Source organism: Lolium perenne, chromosome 4, assembly GCF_019359855.2.
Source record: "Lolium perenne isolate Kyuss_39 chromosome 4, Kyuss_2.0, whole genome shotgun sequence".
Lineage (NCBI taxonomy): Eukaryota > Viridiplantae > Streptophyta > Magnoliopsida > Poales > Poaceae > Lolium > Lolium perenne.
In genome coordinates, this window is record NC_067247.2 from 201,781,657 (window position 1) to 201,799,039 (window position 17,383).

General features: G+C 43.3%; 2 protein-coding genes and 2 pseudogenes across 5 annotated transcripts; 1 reads left to right on the forward strand and 3 right to left on the reverse strand.

The window, feature by feature from the left end:
- Positions 1-4,561: 4,561 nt before the first annotated feature.
- Positions 4,562-9,686, forward strand: LOC127295153 (uncharacterized). 4 transcript variants are annotated; one of them, XM_051325050.2, is made up of 7 exons: positions 4,562-4,767; positions 5,747-5,785; positions 6,590-6,727; positions 7,113-7,252; positions 7,333-7,418; positions 8,384-8,514; positions 8,816-9,686. In XM_051325050.2, exons 1-7 carry the CDS (start codon positions 4,621-4,623, stop codon positions 9,401-9,403), a joined length of 1,269 nt encoding a protein of 422 aa, XP_051181010.1. In that variant the 5' UTR covers positions 4,562-4,620; the 3' UTR covers positions 9,404-9,686. The 4 variants fall into 4 exon arrangements, with proteins under 4 accessions (XP_051181010.1, XP_051181011.1, XP_051181012.1 ...); XM_051325051.2 differs by having other exon boundaries at positions 8,390-8,514; XM_051325052.2 differs by having other exon boundaries at positions 7,333-7,400.
- A 482-nt stretch (positions 9,687-10,168) lies between these two features.
- LOC127347559 (uncharacterized) lies at positions 10,169-13,129 on the reverse strand (annotated as a pseudogene).
- A 255-nt stretch (positions 13,130-13,384) lies between these two features.
- Positions 13,385-15,184, reverse strand: LOC127295155 (uncharacterized; annotated as a pseudogene).
- A 205-nt stretch (positions 15,185-15,389) lies between these two features.
- Positions 15,390-16,400, reverse strand: LOC127295154 (receptor-like protein EIX1). Its single transcript, XM_051325054.2, has one exon. It carries the CDS (start codon positions 16,245-16,247, stop codon positions 15,390-15,392), a length of 858 nt encoding a protein of 285 aa, XP_051181014.1. The 5' UTR covers positions 16,248-16,400.
- Between the last annotated feature and the right edge of the window lie 983 nt (positions 16,401-17,383).

The window sequence follows — 17,383 nt, forward strand, 5'->3', positions numbered from 1 at the left end:
TCAGCGTTCCATTTATGGACTGAAGCAAGCATCTCGGAGTTGGAATCTACGCTTTGATAGAGTGATCAAAGACTTCGGTTTTATACGGACTCATGGTGAGGCGTGTATTTACAAGAAAGTGAGTGAGAGCTCTGTAGCGTTCCTGATATTATATGTAGATGACATATTATTGATTGGGAATGATATAGAACTATTAAGCAGCGTTAAAGGTTATTTGAATAAGTGTTTTTCAATGAAAGACCTTGGTGAAGCAGCGTACATTTTAGGCATCAAGATTTATAGAGATAGATCAAGACGCCTAATAGGCCTTTCACAGAGTACATACTTGGACAAGATTCTAAAGAAGTTTAGAATGGATGAAAGCAATAAAGGATTCTTGCCTATGTTGCCAGGTAAGGTCTTGAGTAAGACTCAAGGTCCGGCTACGGCAGATGAAAGAGAAAGGATGAGCAAGACCCCCTATGCTTCGGCAGTAGGCTCTCTCATGTATGCCATGCTGTGTACTAGACCGGATATCGCACATGTTGTTAGTTTGACCAGCAGATATCAAAGTGATCCAGGAATTGAACACTGGACAGCGGTCAAGAATATCCTGAAGTACTTGAAAAGAACTAAGGATATGTTTATTTGTTATGGCGGTGACCAAGAGCTCGTTGTAACCAGTTACACCGATGCAAGTTGGAACACCGATCCTGATGACTCCAAGTCTCAGTATGGGTACGTGTTTATATTGAATGGTGCGGCAGTAAGCTGGAGCAGTTCCAAGCAGTGCACGGTGGCGAAATCTTCAACAGAATCTGAATATATAGCGGCTTCAGAGGCTTCATCGGAAGCGGTATGGATGAAGAGGTTCATTGTTGAGCTTGGTGTGGTTCCTAGTGCATTGGACCCGTTAGTCATTTATTGTGACAACACGGGTGCCATCGCCGATGCAAAGGAACCAAGGTCACACAAGAAGCTGAAGCATATCAAGCTACATTTTCATTCGATTCGCGCGTACATCGAAGATGGTGAAGTAGGGATTTGCAAAGTACACACAGATCTGAATGTTGCAGATCCGTTGACTAAAGCTCTCCCTAGGGCAAAGCATGACCAACACCAGAATGCCATGGGTGTTAGGTACCTTACAATGTAATCTAGATTATTGACTCTAGTGCAAGTGGGAGACTGTTGGAGATATGCCCAAGAGGCAATAATAAAGTGGTTATTATAATATCTTTGTGTTTATGATAAATGTTTACATACCATGCTATAATTGTATTAACCGAAACATTGATACATGTGTGTTATGTAAACAACAAGGAGTCCCTAGTAAGCCTCTTGTATAACTAGCTTGTCGATTAATGGATGATCATGGTTTCGTGATCATGAACATTGGATGTTATTAATAACAAGGTTATGTCATTAGTTGAATGAGATAATGGACACACACCCAAATGAGCGTAGCATAAGATCAAGTCATTAAGTTCAAATTGCTATAAGCTTTCGATACATAGTTGCCTTAGTCCTTCGACCATGAGATCATGTAAATCACTTACACCGGAAGGGTACTTTGATTACATCAAATGCCATTGCGTAAATGGGTGGTTATAAAGATGGGATTAAGTATTTGGAAAGTGTGAGTTGAGGCATATGGATCAATAGTGGGATTTGTCCATCCTGATGACGGATAGATATACTCTGGGCCCTCTCGGTGGAATGTCGTCTGATTAGCTTGCAAGCATATGATTTGATCATAAGAGATGACATACCGCAGTACGAGTAGAGAGTACTTGTCAGTAACGAGGTTGAACAAGGTATGGAGATACCGATGATCAAACCTCGGACAAGTAGAATATCGTGTGACAAAGGGAATTGGCATCGTATGTAAATGGTTCAATCGATCACTAAGTCATCGTTGAATATGTGGGAGCCATTATGGATCTCCAGATCCCACTATTGGTTATTGCTCGGAGAGGAGTCTCGACCATGTCTGCATAGTTCGCGAACCGTAGGGTGACGCGCTTAAGGTTCGATGTCGCATAAGTAGATTTGAATATGGTATGGAGACGAAGTTTGTTCGGAGTCTCGGATGTGATCCAGGATGTCACGAGGAGGTCCGGAATAGTCCGGAGAATAAGATTCATATAAGGGAAGTTGATTTCTGGGTTTCGGAAATTTTCGGGATTTTTCCGGTGGTTGACTGGAAGGTTCTAGAAGGTTCCGGAGGGGTCCACCATGGGGCCCACGACCTAGGAGGCCTAGCATGGGCCGAGGGGATGCTCCCTGGCCTAATGGGCCGGGGGCACATGCCCCCAAGGCCCAGGCCGGCCAAACCCCTAGGGTTTCCTAGGGGGGATCAACTTGGGGGAGGGGAAAGCCCTCTTCCCCCCTTTGGCCGCCGCCCCCCTAACCCTAGATGGGATGGGGGGCCACCCCACCGACCTGCCCCCCTATATAAAGAGGGGACGGGGTGGCCGGCCACCACACCCATCATTAGCCCCTCCTCTGGCCGCCTCTCCCTCCACCATACGCTGCTCCGGCTTAGGCGAAGCCCTGCAGTTTTCTTCCTCCACCTCCACCACCACGCCGTCGTGCTGCTGGAGTTTGGACGAGATCTACCACACCTCCGCTGCCCGCTGGAACGGGAGAGGAAGGAGCTTCATCGACACCGTACGCGCGACCGAGTACGGAAGTGCTGTCGGATTGCAGCACCGGGGACGATCGTCTACACCAACAACGAGATTAATCTCGTAAGCTTTGGAATCTTTGAGGGTTAGTCTCATCTCCATCTCGTTGCTTCGATCTTGTAGATTAGATCTTGGGTGTTCCATAGATTAGATCTTGGATTTATTCGTCTTTGCGGTAGGAATTTTTTTGTTTTCTATGCAAGGAACCCCATCAAACTATGAGATCAATGCCAATGCATACGACTAGCCATACTATCTTACTGATGCCATCTATCCTGACTAGGTCACAACTGTGAAGATAGTCCGCAAACCTGATACAAAGAAAACCAAGAGGTATAAAATGACGTGAAGTATAAACAAGTACATCAAATAAAATTATAATAAAAATTTAAGATCACAAAGAAAAGGCGAGCAACCGATAGGATTACATAGGTCCATCAATGTTTGGGCAGAATTTAAATCACGCTCATGTTTTTCTTCCAAAATGTTATTCTTTTTTCTCTATGGATTATTAAGGTTGCTTCAACTTTTCTCCTCCGAACTTGTTCACTTATAGCTAAGAAGGAAGAATGCATGTGATGAGGACTGGCATTTTGTGTTAATAGTTTGTTTTGGCACTCTTTTATGTTTGTAGAAATTTCTAGCAAGTCTGGTTAATTTGCTCAAATTTGTATTTGTCGGAAGTGGTGAAATTTGTATTGTGTCCAGAGGTCTAATTAGTAATGGCGAGCAACATATAATGGCATGTTCAGACATGGAACACTATATCAATTAAGTTATGTTGGCACTGTTAGTGAATGTATCGCGTTTGAAAAAACTCTCACACTCATGTCAAAACTACAATAATTGTTTCATGCATAATAGTAAGGTGTGCGGAATTTGCTTTGCTTTGAGAAAATGGCCGTAAGTGTACAACCAAGTCTTGAGCGATGGTTGTCGTGCATAGTTAAAATGTGTATGAGATATATGTTTAGGAATATAGAAGTTTAGAGGAGACATCGTCATAAAATGGATCCCAATGAAGTTGATACTTGACAAATCTTCACCATAATTGCAGAAGGAGGTAGCCATATTTTCTATGTAATATTAATGTTTTTGGAATTTTAAAATTTTAAATGTGGTATATTTTTGAAGAGCCGTGGCAAGCACGAGTATTCAACTTGCACAATAATATTGGGCTGAGGCAGAAAAAGCCCAAACTCTTTCGCGGCCACCCCCAATTCCGACGATTCGTCTAGATTACCTCCACCACCACGCCGTCGTGCTGCTGGATTTTGGAGGAGATCTACCACACCTCCGCTGCCCGCTGGAACGGGAGAGGAAGGAGCTTCATCGACACCGTACGCGCGACCGAGTACGGAAGTGCTGCCGGATTGCAGCACCAGGGACGATCGTCTACACCAACAACGAGATTAATCTCGTAAGCTTTGGAATCTTCGAGGGTTAGTCTCATCTCCATCTCGTTGCTTCGATCTTGTAGATTAGATCTTGGGTGTTACATAGATTAGATCTTGGATTTATTCGTCTTTGCAGTAGGAAATTTTTTGTTTTCTATGCAACGAACCCCATCAGTGGTATCAGAGCCATGTCTATGCATAGATATGTTGCACGAGTAGAACACAATGGTTTTATGGACGGTGATGCTTTTGTTGCTTTAGTTTGTGTACTTTGCTTCTTGCGGGATGGTGGGATGAAGCGGCCCGGGCTAACTTTACATGACCGCGTCTCATGAGACTTGCTCCATGCTTGACATGCAACTTGTATTGCATAAGTGACTTTGCGGGTGTCTGTCTCTCCCACCATAGTGAAGATTGTAATTTACATTTCTATTGTCAACACTAGTATCACCGTTGTGGTTTATGTTCGTAGATAGAATATCCTTCTCTTGAATAGTCACGTCTCTTGTGGTAAAAAAAGGGGGAAGAAGGTTCCTCGGCCAGCACTTAAGGCAATGGCGGCGGAAGCGGAGGAGGAGGTCCGGCTGGAGGTGGAGGCGGTGGCGGCGATGTACGGAGAAGACTGCCGCGTGGTCTGCGACTTCCCTCCCCACCTCGTCGTCCACGTCCGCCCCAATACCGCCGACGACTCCTCGCAGCAGGTTCGCTTTCTCCCCACCCCCTCCACACCTAAATCGGCTTCATGGCATCTGGTCCTCACGATTGGTCCGTTCTGTTTTGCGATTAATGAGAGGGCTTGGGAGGTTGATCGATTGACAGGCCGCTGAGTGAGCGAGCGTAGACAGTCAGCTGTGGTAAGTGGTGGTGGCATTGCTGCTTCCGAACCCTAGCATTTAGTAGATTGGGCCTTTTCCCTATTAGTTAAGGTAGTTCTCTATGGCTAGTTAGTGCTTGTTGCATTATTACGGATCAATTTCTACGATGCTACTTACCGAGTCAGGCCGCTGTGGTCAGGTAGATGTGCTTTGTACTTTGGACCTTGTTTCCCTAAGTGCCAATTATCATCATGGTTCTAGTTATAGATGGACTTTTTTTTTTTTACTTTCTCTATGTAGTTGTATCACTGTGGAGTAGAACTTTTGCTGTTCTGTACAACTCAAGGCCTATGGGAGGAGTGTAAGTAGGGGAAATAAAGACGGAAGGGGGTGGGTGGTGAAGGCAAAGGGAAGGGGCACAGAAAGTTGTGGCCCTGTTGATGAGAAATATATTTTCATCTTTGGGAGCAACACTCAAGTCACAAAAAGTCTACATCTGTCCCTCATATGTAGAATTTTTTGGATTAAACTTCTTTGAAAGGATAGCCAGTAATTGTCAGCATATCTATGAACATGATTAAACACATTAGATAAATGCTGTTGAGTTTGCGTTTCCCATAAGCTTTGAAGTGTTGTTATTGTACATTTAGCATTACTTGGTTGCATTATATATTTTTGCGTCCGAAGAGATGGAGAATGTAATTTTCTTTTCTTGTTTTTTAAATGTTTGTAAAGTTCATAAATTATTTATCCGTGGCATCCAGTGCAATTTTCTTATTTGCCCAATATTACCCTAATTTTCTCTTTTGCTTCTAGGAGTTATGCATATTTATTAGTATGTTAATAGCCACTTTCTTGTTTTCAGTTTGTAGAACTCTTTCTTGGAATTAAAGCATCTTCCCAGGTATGGACCTGTATAGCTTACCACCTTTCGAGATTCTGATCTATCTCCATTCAATTTCTATTTACCTCTATTTCATAGAGAACTCTTGTTGTTGGGGAACATATGTTCAATTCAATCGGTGGACTTGGAAACATATCAACTTCAAATCTGCGTAGTTTATATTTCCATAATGTCTTTTAGAAACTGATTGACTATTACATTTTTGTTGATCGGCTACTTGAAGTTAAGTTGGTTAGTCACTTTTGAAATTATGCCATGTCTGTGCTAACTGCTTTTGTACACTGAACGCACATATTTTATTCATATATGTTACTAGATTTCTTCATGACATATATATATATCTTTGCTGTTTTCGAACTGTTTCTTCTTGCAAATAATGCCATCTCTTTACTGAAATGGCTCACTAATGAGTGTGTTGGAAGCAGTAAAGCCAGTAATGGTTCCATTGCATCACATTGAAGCAATGAGCTTGTGCTATCTAAGTTCAGAAGGTGGATGCAGTGTGAAGGATCAGCACTTCTTAGTGCAAACAAAATTTTCACTTCTATTACTTGTTTTCTGGCTTAATTTTACATACTAACTGACTGAACCTTTGAAATTGCAAAGTTTCACAATAGGGCTGAACGCCTAGATGTTGATATCTAGCATGCTTCAAATTTTACATCATGGGTATCATGTTTATGCTGCTACTCTTCTCCTAGAAATGAAGTCCCTAGCAAATCCATCTTATCCAGTATGGTTCATATCTGGTTATGTATTGCCTCAGTGCTTATGCTTTACATTTTTGTGGCATTTTACTTGCAGTATCCGAAAGAACCACCTCATGTTTGTGCTGTCGAAAGTAAGGGCCTTGATGAGAATAGACAGGCATATCTTATTAGCAGCATCCAGAACAAGGCAAAAGAGCTTTCCGACTACCCAATGCTTGTGACTCTATGTGAGGTATCCCTTGTCTTTTGGCTTATGCACAGTAGAGAACCACAGTTGTTCATGCCATAGTGTTCAAGATGATTTTGTATACTTGCACGTTAGTTGAAGAGTTGAAACATTCAATAGTTGCATGTGTTTTTGGTGTCCAATGTGCTATTAATCATAGTATTATACTTTGTCACTTGAGTAACATGAAGGCTGTCAAAATAATAATTGCTACTTTGCCAACTATGACGTGTGCTGTCTTTAGGAAGTGGCAGATGAATTTGCAGTTCGAGGATAGCAAAACTTGCAGATTTTACTACTCTAGATTTAAGTGACAGATGGAGCAAAAAGGAAACCAGTGAGTCTGATAATGTTTCTGTTTTTAACATGATCTAAGTAACTTCACGTGCAGGAAGCTGGAGAGATCCTCTCGAATATGAACCACCCAGCTGGCGATTGTCCACTGTGTCTATATCCTTTAGTCCCAGAGTATAATGATAGTTCTGCTTTGTCATTCATGAAGTTGATGTCATGCTACCACTGCTTCCACAGGTTGATTTCATTTCCTTCTCTACAAACACACGTACATATCTTGTTCTGTCTAGTGGTTGCTTAGTATTTTGCCACTGCAGTGACTGCATTATGAGATGGTGGGGATGGCTTCAAAATGACGATGATGATGCTGATTCTAAGAAGAATGGTACGGTAGTAACTGGAGGTGCAAGAAAATTTGGCCTTTTCTTTCTTTTGAAAAGCTTGTTCTTTTGTTGTACATATTCCCTGGAACAAGTATCATGCAGTTTAAATTAAAACTCCCTAAAATATCAGTTAGATTGGTGACTAATATTTGATTGCACATGAGTATTGAGTTGTTCATTCAGTTGTTTCTTATAGAAGGTCAATTGTGTGCAGTGTCTTATGAGTTCCATTAAGGTTCTGATTTGTGGTTAGAAATATGGGCACTTACACTCTGGTAGTATTATGTTACTACGCTCCTGGCAAGCTAGATAAGTCCTCTGACCAAATGTATGGACAACGAAGCCACCTTCTCAACCTTCTTCAATGATGAGCATATTAGTGTTCCTTTAGGACTCAAAAGGAACTTACTAATGTATTGCAGCACATTAAAATTATAAATGAACATATCGATCAGCAGTGATGGAAGTTCTTAAGCTGCTCACTACGCAGTTAAACTATCTTATTTGTGCGTATAATAGGCTGTTGGTACACGGATTAGCAGGGAATGCTTGACATATATGTACCTTTATGCTGTTTCCAGTAATGCTATCATTTTTAGCATCTCTAGATTTCATTTACTATTATTTAAACAAGTTGAAACTGTTTCAGAAGTCATTGTCAACCTTCTCCCTACAAAGGGAGGTGAACTTGAACGCTGGCTGATTTGTGTCTGGAAAATATGTATACTTTATGTTCGAATTGATGCTGTTGCAATCAAGTCGGCGACATTATTATTTTAAAGTCACAATTGCAGTCTGCATTTCCAACAGTTGTCTTACATTCCTGATCCTTATTTATTGATGAAGATGTTAAATGGCATCACTTCAAGGCACCAATTATTGACAATGTAATTTTGTACAGCCATCTTAAAATTTTATGCATTGGCTATATATGTTACTCATGGGCTATCTTGTCTGTTGCTACATGTTATTGATTCTTCTGAAGGATTAGATTTGTCCAGCTCAGACAAGCTAAATCATCACAAAGGATTTTGCCCAGTTTGCCGTAAAGTGTTTGATGAGAAGGATATCGAGCATGTTCGTGATCTATTAAATGCAAACACTACTCAACAAATGGTATGTATTGGATGTGATTCAAGTACAAGTGAAACATCTTAACATTTCCATGCATCATCAGTTATTCATCAGAGATCAAAATCCTTTGACATCCAATTATATTTGCATCCTTGCATGGAATTATCTTACAATTTGTAAACTAATCATATGTACTCATAGCTAATTTAGTTGCGAAACTTCTTACAGTTACCCTTGTATGATTGTCAATCCATTCATGTATTTCAAATATTTGACCCTCTAGAGATATGCTACCCCCAATGGAATCCATTAAGATTGTTTCTTTCCATCCATTCACCTGTAGGCGTCTTTAACAGTTGACCTGGGAGAAGATGATAAAGAATTGCTCCATTCCGAGGCAGAGAAGAAGAGGAGAGAAAAATTCGGGTCATTGTTTAATCTGCAACAAGAACGGAATGGTTTAATTGAACCAAAGAAAGACCTTGCCATACAGCCTGGAATGTATGTTTCTCTTCCACCTAGTGAGCCAACCACAAGTGCAGGAGACGGCGCCAATTCTTGTGAAGCAACGACAACTTCAACTTCAGAAACAGATTCACGCAGCATGGCAAAAAACGCCGATGGCAGCAAGAAGCAAAACAGTTCAGGCCCTCGAAGGAGAAACCGAGCTTCCGCTCCCAGAAGACAACCCCAGGGTCAAGCTGGTGGGCAACAGTGGCAGAGAGGTCAGGTTGCTGGGCAACAGGGTCAGAGAGATCAAGCTGCTGGGCAACAGTGGCAAAGAAGTCAAGCTGCTGGGCAACAGGGGCAGAGAGATCAAGCTGCTGGGCAACAGTGGCAGAGAGGTCAACCTGCTAGGGAACAGAGGCAGAGAGGTCAACCTGCTAGGGAACAGTGGCAGAAGAAGGATGCAGACACTTCACACCAATAACCTTTTTTTCAGCTCTGTTTTTTCAGGCCATGTATATTGATGGAGTACTGCGGTCACAGCAAACGGGTACCAACTCATAAGAAAGCAGAGTGAACGATAATACTGGACTTCATGTCACTGCGTAAGAATGCTACATTCCATTTTTACTATGCAGACGTGTTTGACAACCTGTTTGCCTAACCCATGGGACACCAATTATCTATATCCATGTCGGGCTGTATGAGCTTAATAGAAAGTACCTGTCATGGTTTAATCAGTATATACCAGGGTCCCCTTTTGAACATGGGACTTCTCTTGTTCTGTGATAGAGTTTACATGTTTCTTGTGAAATGCCTGTCCAATTCCAATCGTCCGTTTGTTTCACTCATATCCACTCAACTGACTAAGATCATTCCTCTTCATAAGAAACTTCTGAACCGCAAGAAACTGGTTTCCTTTTGCTTCAAGAAAATTGTGGTATCTATACTGGACGCTCCATCCTGGTGAGTCGGTTTTTAGCTCATTTCCTTGTATTTGTTGGATCTTTTCCTCTTCTCTCTGCTCTCATCCACAACTTGACCACCTTTTTGGTTCGCGCATGAATATTCAGTTCATGGAATCTCAAATCGTCAACACAAAATTAACTGGTGCTAGGAAATCAGAATTGTCGGGGTTAATCACGATCCACAAGTACAAACAAATAATCGTTACATACCTCAGGAAAAGTTCATTTGCAAGTTTAATCCCAAAATGCACATAGTAGTACAAGCTGATAGATGTTTCACCTTTTTTTTTTCCGTAAAGCATGAGTAGATTGATTCCAGTGTCAGACTGACATTGTTAACTTAACGCAACACTTAACTTGCAGTTGCCTTCCTGCTTATCCTGCCACAAGTAATAACTAGAAACACCTAAGCTTCGCCATATAGCTGTCCACAACGCAGAAATAAGCATTCCTCCACGCCCTCTTGAACAACAGAGCACAGAAGATAGCCCATAGTCCAGCCATAAACCCTGACGTGAGCCCAAAGTAGAAGAACACCGCTGGGTCATAAACATCAACACTTGTCTGCTGACCGCCATTTTCTGTCACATAGTCACTTGAGCATTTCCTTCGAAGAGGAGGCCCGCAAAGACCAATGTTGCCGCTGTACATGGATGGGTTCTCGCTGTAGAGTGTGTCAAGCTGACGCCCTGTTGGAACTCGCCCGGTGAGACTGTTATATGACAGGTCCAAGGAGCTTAGATAGGTCAAGTCTGATAAGCTCGGTGGGATTTCACCGGAAAGATTATTCCTGGAGAGGTCGAGCGATTCCAGTGATTTTATGTGCCCAATCATCGCGGGAATGTTTCCGCTTAGGCGATTCCATGATAAGTTCAGATTCCTCAATCCGTAGAGAGAAGATATCTCGTCTGGAATTCCACCAGTTAGGTGGTTGAGTGATAGGTCGATGTAGAGCACCTCAAAGATTCCAGCACCATAGTTAAGTTCTCGGCACTTCATCGTCACTTTCCAGACTTCTCTGAATTTACCTTCACCTCCCGTGTACCACATAAACATATCCAGCCCGGGCTTGCTTGAGCATTTCTGGGTCATTGCTGCTAAGTTCGACAGAGACAGGGGTATAACTCCAGATATATGATTTCCCGCCAAATTCAAATGACAGAGGAGGTTGAGATTTGTGATGGTCACGGGAATATCTCCATAGAACTTGTTGTGACTTAGCAGCATAACTCGCAAGAATGCCAGGTCACCAATCCACTGGGGCAATGTTCCACAGAAGTTGTCGAGGAAAGATCAAGAAAAACCAAAAACTCGGGTAGGTTTGGAGGGATGATGGGAACTCGCCAGAGAAGTTGTTGTTGCTTAAGAGAAGGAAGATCATGTTTGGCATGCGAGAACACTGAGGAAGTCCCCCCTCCATAAAATTATTGGATAAATCCAAGACAATTAGGATATCCAACTCACAGATAGATTCAGATATGACCAGTGAAGTTATTGGACGAAAAAAATCAGTACTAGTAACTCTCGGGCTTGTTACTTGGATGGTAGAGGCCCCGGTAAGGTATTATGAGACAAATCGATGTGCTTTAAGCTCTCAAGAGAAGCGAAATAGTCCTCTGTGATCACACCGTGCATGCTATTGTAGCTCAGGTCGAAGATGGTTAGATTACTGAATGCACTGATCTTTGATGGCATTTGTGCTGTAAGCTGGTTGTTAGAAAGAACAAGATCCTCTAAATGTGTGCAGTTCTCTACCCCTGGTGGTATAGTTCCATTGAGGTGGTTGTTAGAGAGGTCAAGGTGCACTAAGTACGTGCAATTCCCAATCCCTTGCGGTACAGTTCCAGCAAGATGGTTGTCAGAAAGGTCAAAGTTCCTTAAATTAGTCCAATCCCCTATCCCTGCCGGTATAGCTCCAGTAAGATGGTTGCTAGAAAGGTCAAGGTTCCTCAGATTTGTGCAGTCTCCTATCCCTTTGGTATAGCTCCGGTGATGTTGTTGTTGAAAAGGGAGAGGCTGGACAAGCTGGTTAAGTGCATCATCCTGTTTGGCAGCCTTGCATACATAAAATTGTTACTCAGTCTCAGCTCCAGCAACTTGTTGGATGTGCACGCTGACAAATTCTCCAAGAACTCTGTTATGTTTCCAGAGGAAAGGCTTGTGTCAAGCCACAACAGTTCCAACTCACAAAGATTCCTCAAATCTGCTTCCATCGTGGCTGCGTGACCATTATCCGGAAAATCTAGCTCTTGGAGTGCCTTCATATTTCCTAGTGCATCAGGAAATGGACCATGTAGATAAGTGTTGTAAAGACCAAGGTGCTGTATGCTTGTGACGTTCCAAAACCAACATGTTGCAACAGGATGATCAAAGTAGTTTCCGGAGAGCTCAAGGTAGTGAAGATTTGTGAGGTTTAGGTGTGTGAGCGAGTGGTTTGCACCTGGAAGCGAGCAACCGTGAAGGTAGAGGGCCTCCAGAGATGGAATCATGTTCATCACAAGAGGCCAATCGTCGTCGACCTTGCTGAGATTCATCGAACTCATGTCTAGATGCACAAGCAGAGGCAGACGGGATGTCTGTGGAGTAAACGCTATCCATGGTGGTGGTGTCAGAAGAATCCGGAGAAGAGGAGAGGGAGAGGTATTCCAGCTTGGAAACTGGAAAGGTTTCCGAGCTGAGGAGGTAGGGGGCCAGAGAAGGGCATGCCGGTGAGATCAAGGTGCCTCAAGGTGTTGAGAGAACCCAAGAACTCTGGGACACGCCCATCAGCTGGACCCTGCAGGAACGTATAGCTGAGATCGAGGTACTCCATGTGTGCCGACCAGATATGTGTGATCGAGCTGGAGGACATGGCCGGTCACGTTGCTGCAGGCGACGCCTGCCCACCGGTGAGGCGAGGACGTTGTAGGTGTTGTCGATGCCTTGCTTGAAGGCCAGCAACGCGTCCCTCTCGGATAGCGAGCAGGCGGCCCGGTGGAGCTGCACCGCGTCGGCGGCGACGAGGAAGAAAGAGGTGCGGACGGCGGTGGCTATTAGGAGGAGCGAGGAGAGCTGAGCAGCTCAGCGAGACATTGAGACCGATGAGCACTCGTGCAGCAGCAACAGGGTCAGGTGTTTGCTCTGTTTCGAGTGGCTCTGTAATTTAATTTAAAGTGCAGTGCATGCAAGATGCAACCGAGGGTAACATATCAATCACGCGTGATTTCAGAGAGCGAGGCATTGTGTATTTGTGTCAAGGCCATCGATCCTCAGGTTGATCTCGTGTTCCCTGTGGTAGCTGCTGCTATGTCAGAAAGTAGCCTATACCTAGCTCTTGCGGATATAGGTCGGTTGGTGTGGTTCTCTCGGGCTGCTGTGTTCATTCAATCAGCTGTACTTGCTGGGCTTTCAGCTCCCTTTTGTCTGCCGTGACTCAGAGATTAACCTTCTAAGTTCTAATTGACAAATTGCACATTCAGTTCCAGATTACAAAACATCAACATGAAAGAACACAGAGCTGAAAACCAAAATCAACGGGTTCATCATGACCAAAAATGTTCATATTACAAGGTTAAACCCCAAATAAACACGTGCTTGTACAAGCTACTAAATACTTCACCTTTATCCATTCATGTATTTCAATAGCAGAATGCCACCAGCATCAGGTCGGCTTTATTTGATGGGACTTATTTGATTTAGCACACCAGTTAACTTGCAGCTGTATTACTCGTTATACTTTCCGAAGTAACAACAGCAAACACGTACACATTATCATATAGCTTGTCGAAGAGTCGGAAATAAGCATTCCTCCACGCTCTATGGAACAGTAGAGCACAAAAAACAACCCAGAGTCCGGCAACGAAGCCAGCCGTTAGCCCAAAGTAGAAGAACAAGACTGTATTATAACCATTTTCACTTCCCTGCTGCTGATTAGGATGCTCTGGCGCATCGTTGCCTGGGCAACTCTTTTCAAGAGGAGGCCCGCAAAGACCGATATTGCCGCTGTACACGGACGGGTTCTCGTTGTAGATGGTGTCAAGTTGACGTCCTGTCGGAATTGTTCCTTCAAGATTGTTGTATGACAAGTCAAAGGAGCTTAGAAACGTCAAATCTGACAAGGTCGTTGGGATTTCACCGAAAAGGTTGTTCCTTGAGAGGTCGAGCGATTCCAGTGATTTCATATCCCCAATCTTCACTGGAATTTTTCCGCTCAGGCGATTCCATGATAAATTTAGATTCAACAATCCATTAAGGGAAGATATATCATCTGGAATTCCACCTGTTAAGTGGTTGAGAGACAAGTCAACACCGACCATCTCATTAGCTGCAAATGTGCCATACTTAAGCTCTTGCTGCTTCATCACCACAGACAAAATTTCCGTGTTCGTATCCCCATCAAAATAGTACCACTAAGGATCCAGTCTCGGTGGATGTTCTATGGTCATTGCTGTTAGCTTTGACAAGGATGACGGAATTGATCCTGATATATTGTTGCTCGCTAAACTGAAGTGTTGAAGTAGTACAAGTTTTGTGATGTTGACTGGAATATCCCCCATAAACATGTTATGGTTAAGCTGCAGAAATCGCAAGTTCACCAATTCTCCAATCCATGCAGGTAACATTCCATATAACTTGTTCACCCCAAGATCAAGGAAAACCAATTTTGACGAGTTTCGGAGCCAATATGGAAACTTTCCGGACAAGTTGTTGTTTACCTAAGAGTAGAAATTGCATGCTAGGCAATAGAGAACATGGCGGTAGTTCTCCCACAAAAAATTATTGGATAAATCCAGTAATTCCAAGGTTTTCGATTCATAAATAGGTCTAGGAAGACGACCTGTAAGGTAATTGAAGGATAGACTTAGTTCTGTAAGATTTGGACCTCCAAAATCTAATGGCAAAGGTCCTGACAAGGAGTTCATAGAGATGCTCAGTTCGGTTAGGCTTCTTGGTAGCATTGGTATCTGGCCAGTTAGTTGGTTCAAACTGAGATCGAGAATTTCCAAACTAGTAAAATTCCTTAACCCAGATGGTATAGCTCCAGTAATGCTGTTGTTAGAAAGGGAAAGAATGGTTAGGCTTGTTAAGTGATCCATCATATCTGGCAGTGTTCCTGTCATATTGTTGCCAACCGAACACAACATAGACAATTTGTTGGACGAACATTGTGGCAATTTCCTTACGAGCTCTGTTATGTTCCCAAGGGCGAGGCCACCATCAAGCCATAGGGTTTCTAGATCACAGAGATTTTTCAAGTCTACCGTCATCGTGGCAGAATTACCATTATCGTTGAACTCTAGGTGTTGGAGGGTTGTCATACCTCCTAGCGCATCAGGGAATGGGCCATAGAGATAGGTTGAAACGAGTCAGGGACGGAGACAAGGGGGGACGAGGGGGGGCTTAGCCACCGCCATGGTTTGGATTTTATGAAGAACACTACTCACTAGAACTGTAATTTCATGCTGACTTAGCTTACTCTGCCCCCCTCATGAAGTTTACAGCACCATTTTGCCCCCCTCAAGGTCAAAAGCTGGCTCCGTCCCTGAAACGAGTGATAGGTCCTTGATGCTTTTTTATGTTCCAAAACCAGCAGGTTTCAATTGGATGGCCCAAATAGTTTATGGAGAGATCAAGGTTCTCAAGTTTTGTGAGGTTTAGGTGTGTGAGCGTCTGGTTTGCATTTGGAAGTGAGCAGTTGATAAGAATAAGGGCCTTTAGAGTTGGAATTGTGTTTGCCACAAGGAACACATCAACGGCGCTGAGATTTATGTCACTCAAATCAACATATTCCAGGAAATGCAGATGAGTTAACCATGAGATATCCGCTGTGTGTATATTTTCCATGAAACTGAGGCGAAGGTGTCGCAAGTTTGAAAGGTTTCCGAGCTGAGGCGGCAGTATACCGGACAAGAGCGTGCCGGAGAGGTCGAGGTAGTCCAACTTTGAAAGGTTGGCAAGCTGAGCAGGCACTCTACCAGAAAAGTGTGTGTACGAGATATCGAGATGTCTCAAGTTGTGTAAAGAACACAAGAATTCAGGGAAAATACGACCATTAGGTCCATGCATCAGGGATGTCTCGAGATACTGGAGAGAAAGCAAGGAAGGACTTATCTGGCCGACCAAACCCGTTTCACCAAGGTCGAGCTCGGTCACATGGCCGGTTTCGTTGCTGCAGGTGACGCCTGTCCAGCGGCAGCAGTCATGGCGCCGTTTTTGCCACGAGGCGAGGACGCCGTAGGTGTCGTTGATGATGCCTTGCTTGAAGGCCAGCAACGCGTCCCTCTCGTGCGGCCAGCAGCTCGCATGGGCAACGACGAAGAAGCCGCTGGACACGGCGGCAATGGCAAGGAGCAAGACGAGCCTGGCGATTGAGCGATGCATAGTGGACGTGCACCGCTGTAGCTACAGGATTCAGGGTTCAGTGTCTGTCTGTGTTCCGAATGGGCGCGCGGTTCTTTCTCTATCTTGCGGGCAGCGTGACCGACTGTTCCGAGGGTGGAGTCGTCGTTCGAGAACGGAGAGAGATGCCCACTGCGTGGAGGCCGTCAGTCGTCTCGTCACATCTATTGTCTCATTGTCTGTGGTGACTCACACGTTAAGAGTACCTGATTACGAAGGACGCAGCTGGCTACAAATGGTGATCACACATGCATCCATCATACAGTAGAGAAATCTCATCTTCACTCACATTTTTGTTTCATGAAAAGTCTATTATTGCTTCTAAACTGTTTGTTATGTTTAGTTTGTAGGGAAAAACTATACTACCAAATTAAAGTTTATTGTGGTCTAATAACAACTTAGGTGAAGCAGGGTCTTAACCTACCCAAAAAGCCGAATGATAAAAGCAGGCATACTGATTACACCTTATATTTACATCATTTTTTTTACAGTAATCTGATTGAGGAACAATAGTACTATTACAAAATGAAGGAAGAGTTGTAAAAACAATTGCAGTTAAAACTTAACAATATTTTCACATAGTTTACCTGAAAATATTCTTAAAAAATATGTTTGTATTTTTGGATTTTTCAGATAACATGTCTTCAATTTTCTAACACCTCCCATAACGCCATTATGCGCCGGCATGGACTCTGTCACGGCGCTGGCGCATAGCTATATGCCCGCTTGTTAGTTGTTGCGGTAAGTCGATCCGCCGTGATCTATTGCAAATATAATGTGAGGTATATCGTTTCTCCACAGGGATTAGACTGCTGAAGCTTACAATTTCGAGCTTACAATTTCAAACAGCTTGATCAAATGGATATTTAGGGTTTCTGAATCTTCAAACCAAGGGTTATCAACTATTTAGGCATATTTTTGGTGTTTTCAACATTTAATATGGAACACACATTTTGGATCACGATTCTTGACAAACAAAGACAGCTGCAAAAGGGGATCAGGGCCAGAATGAACTAACAACTCAAACAAGAACACAAGCAAGTGGAGGCTAAGGACAGATCAACAACAAACAACGCATAAACAACGCATACACTGGAACATGCATCTTTATCCTTGAC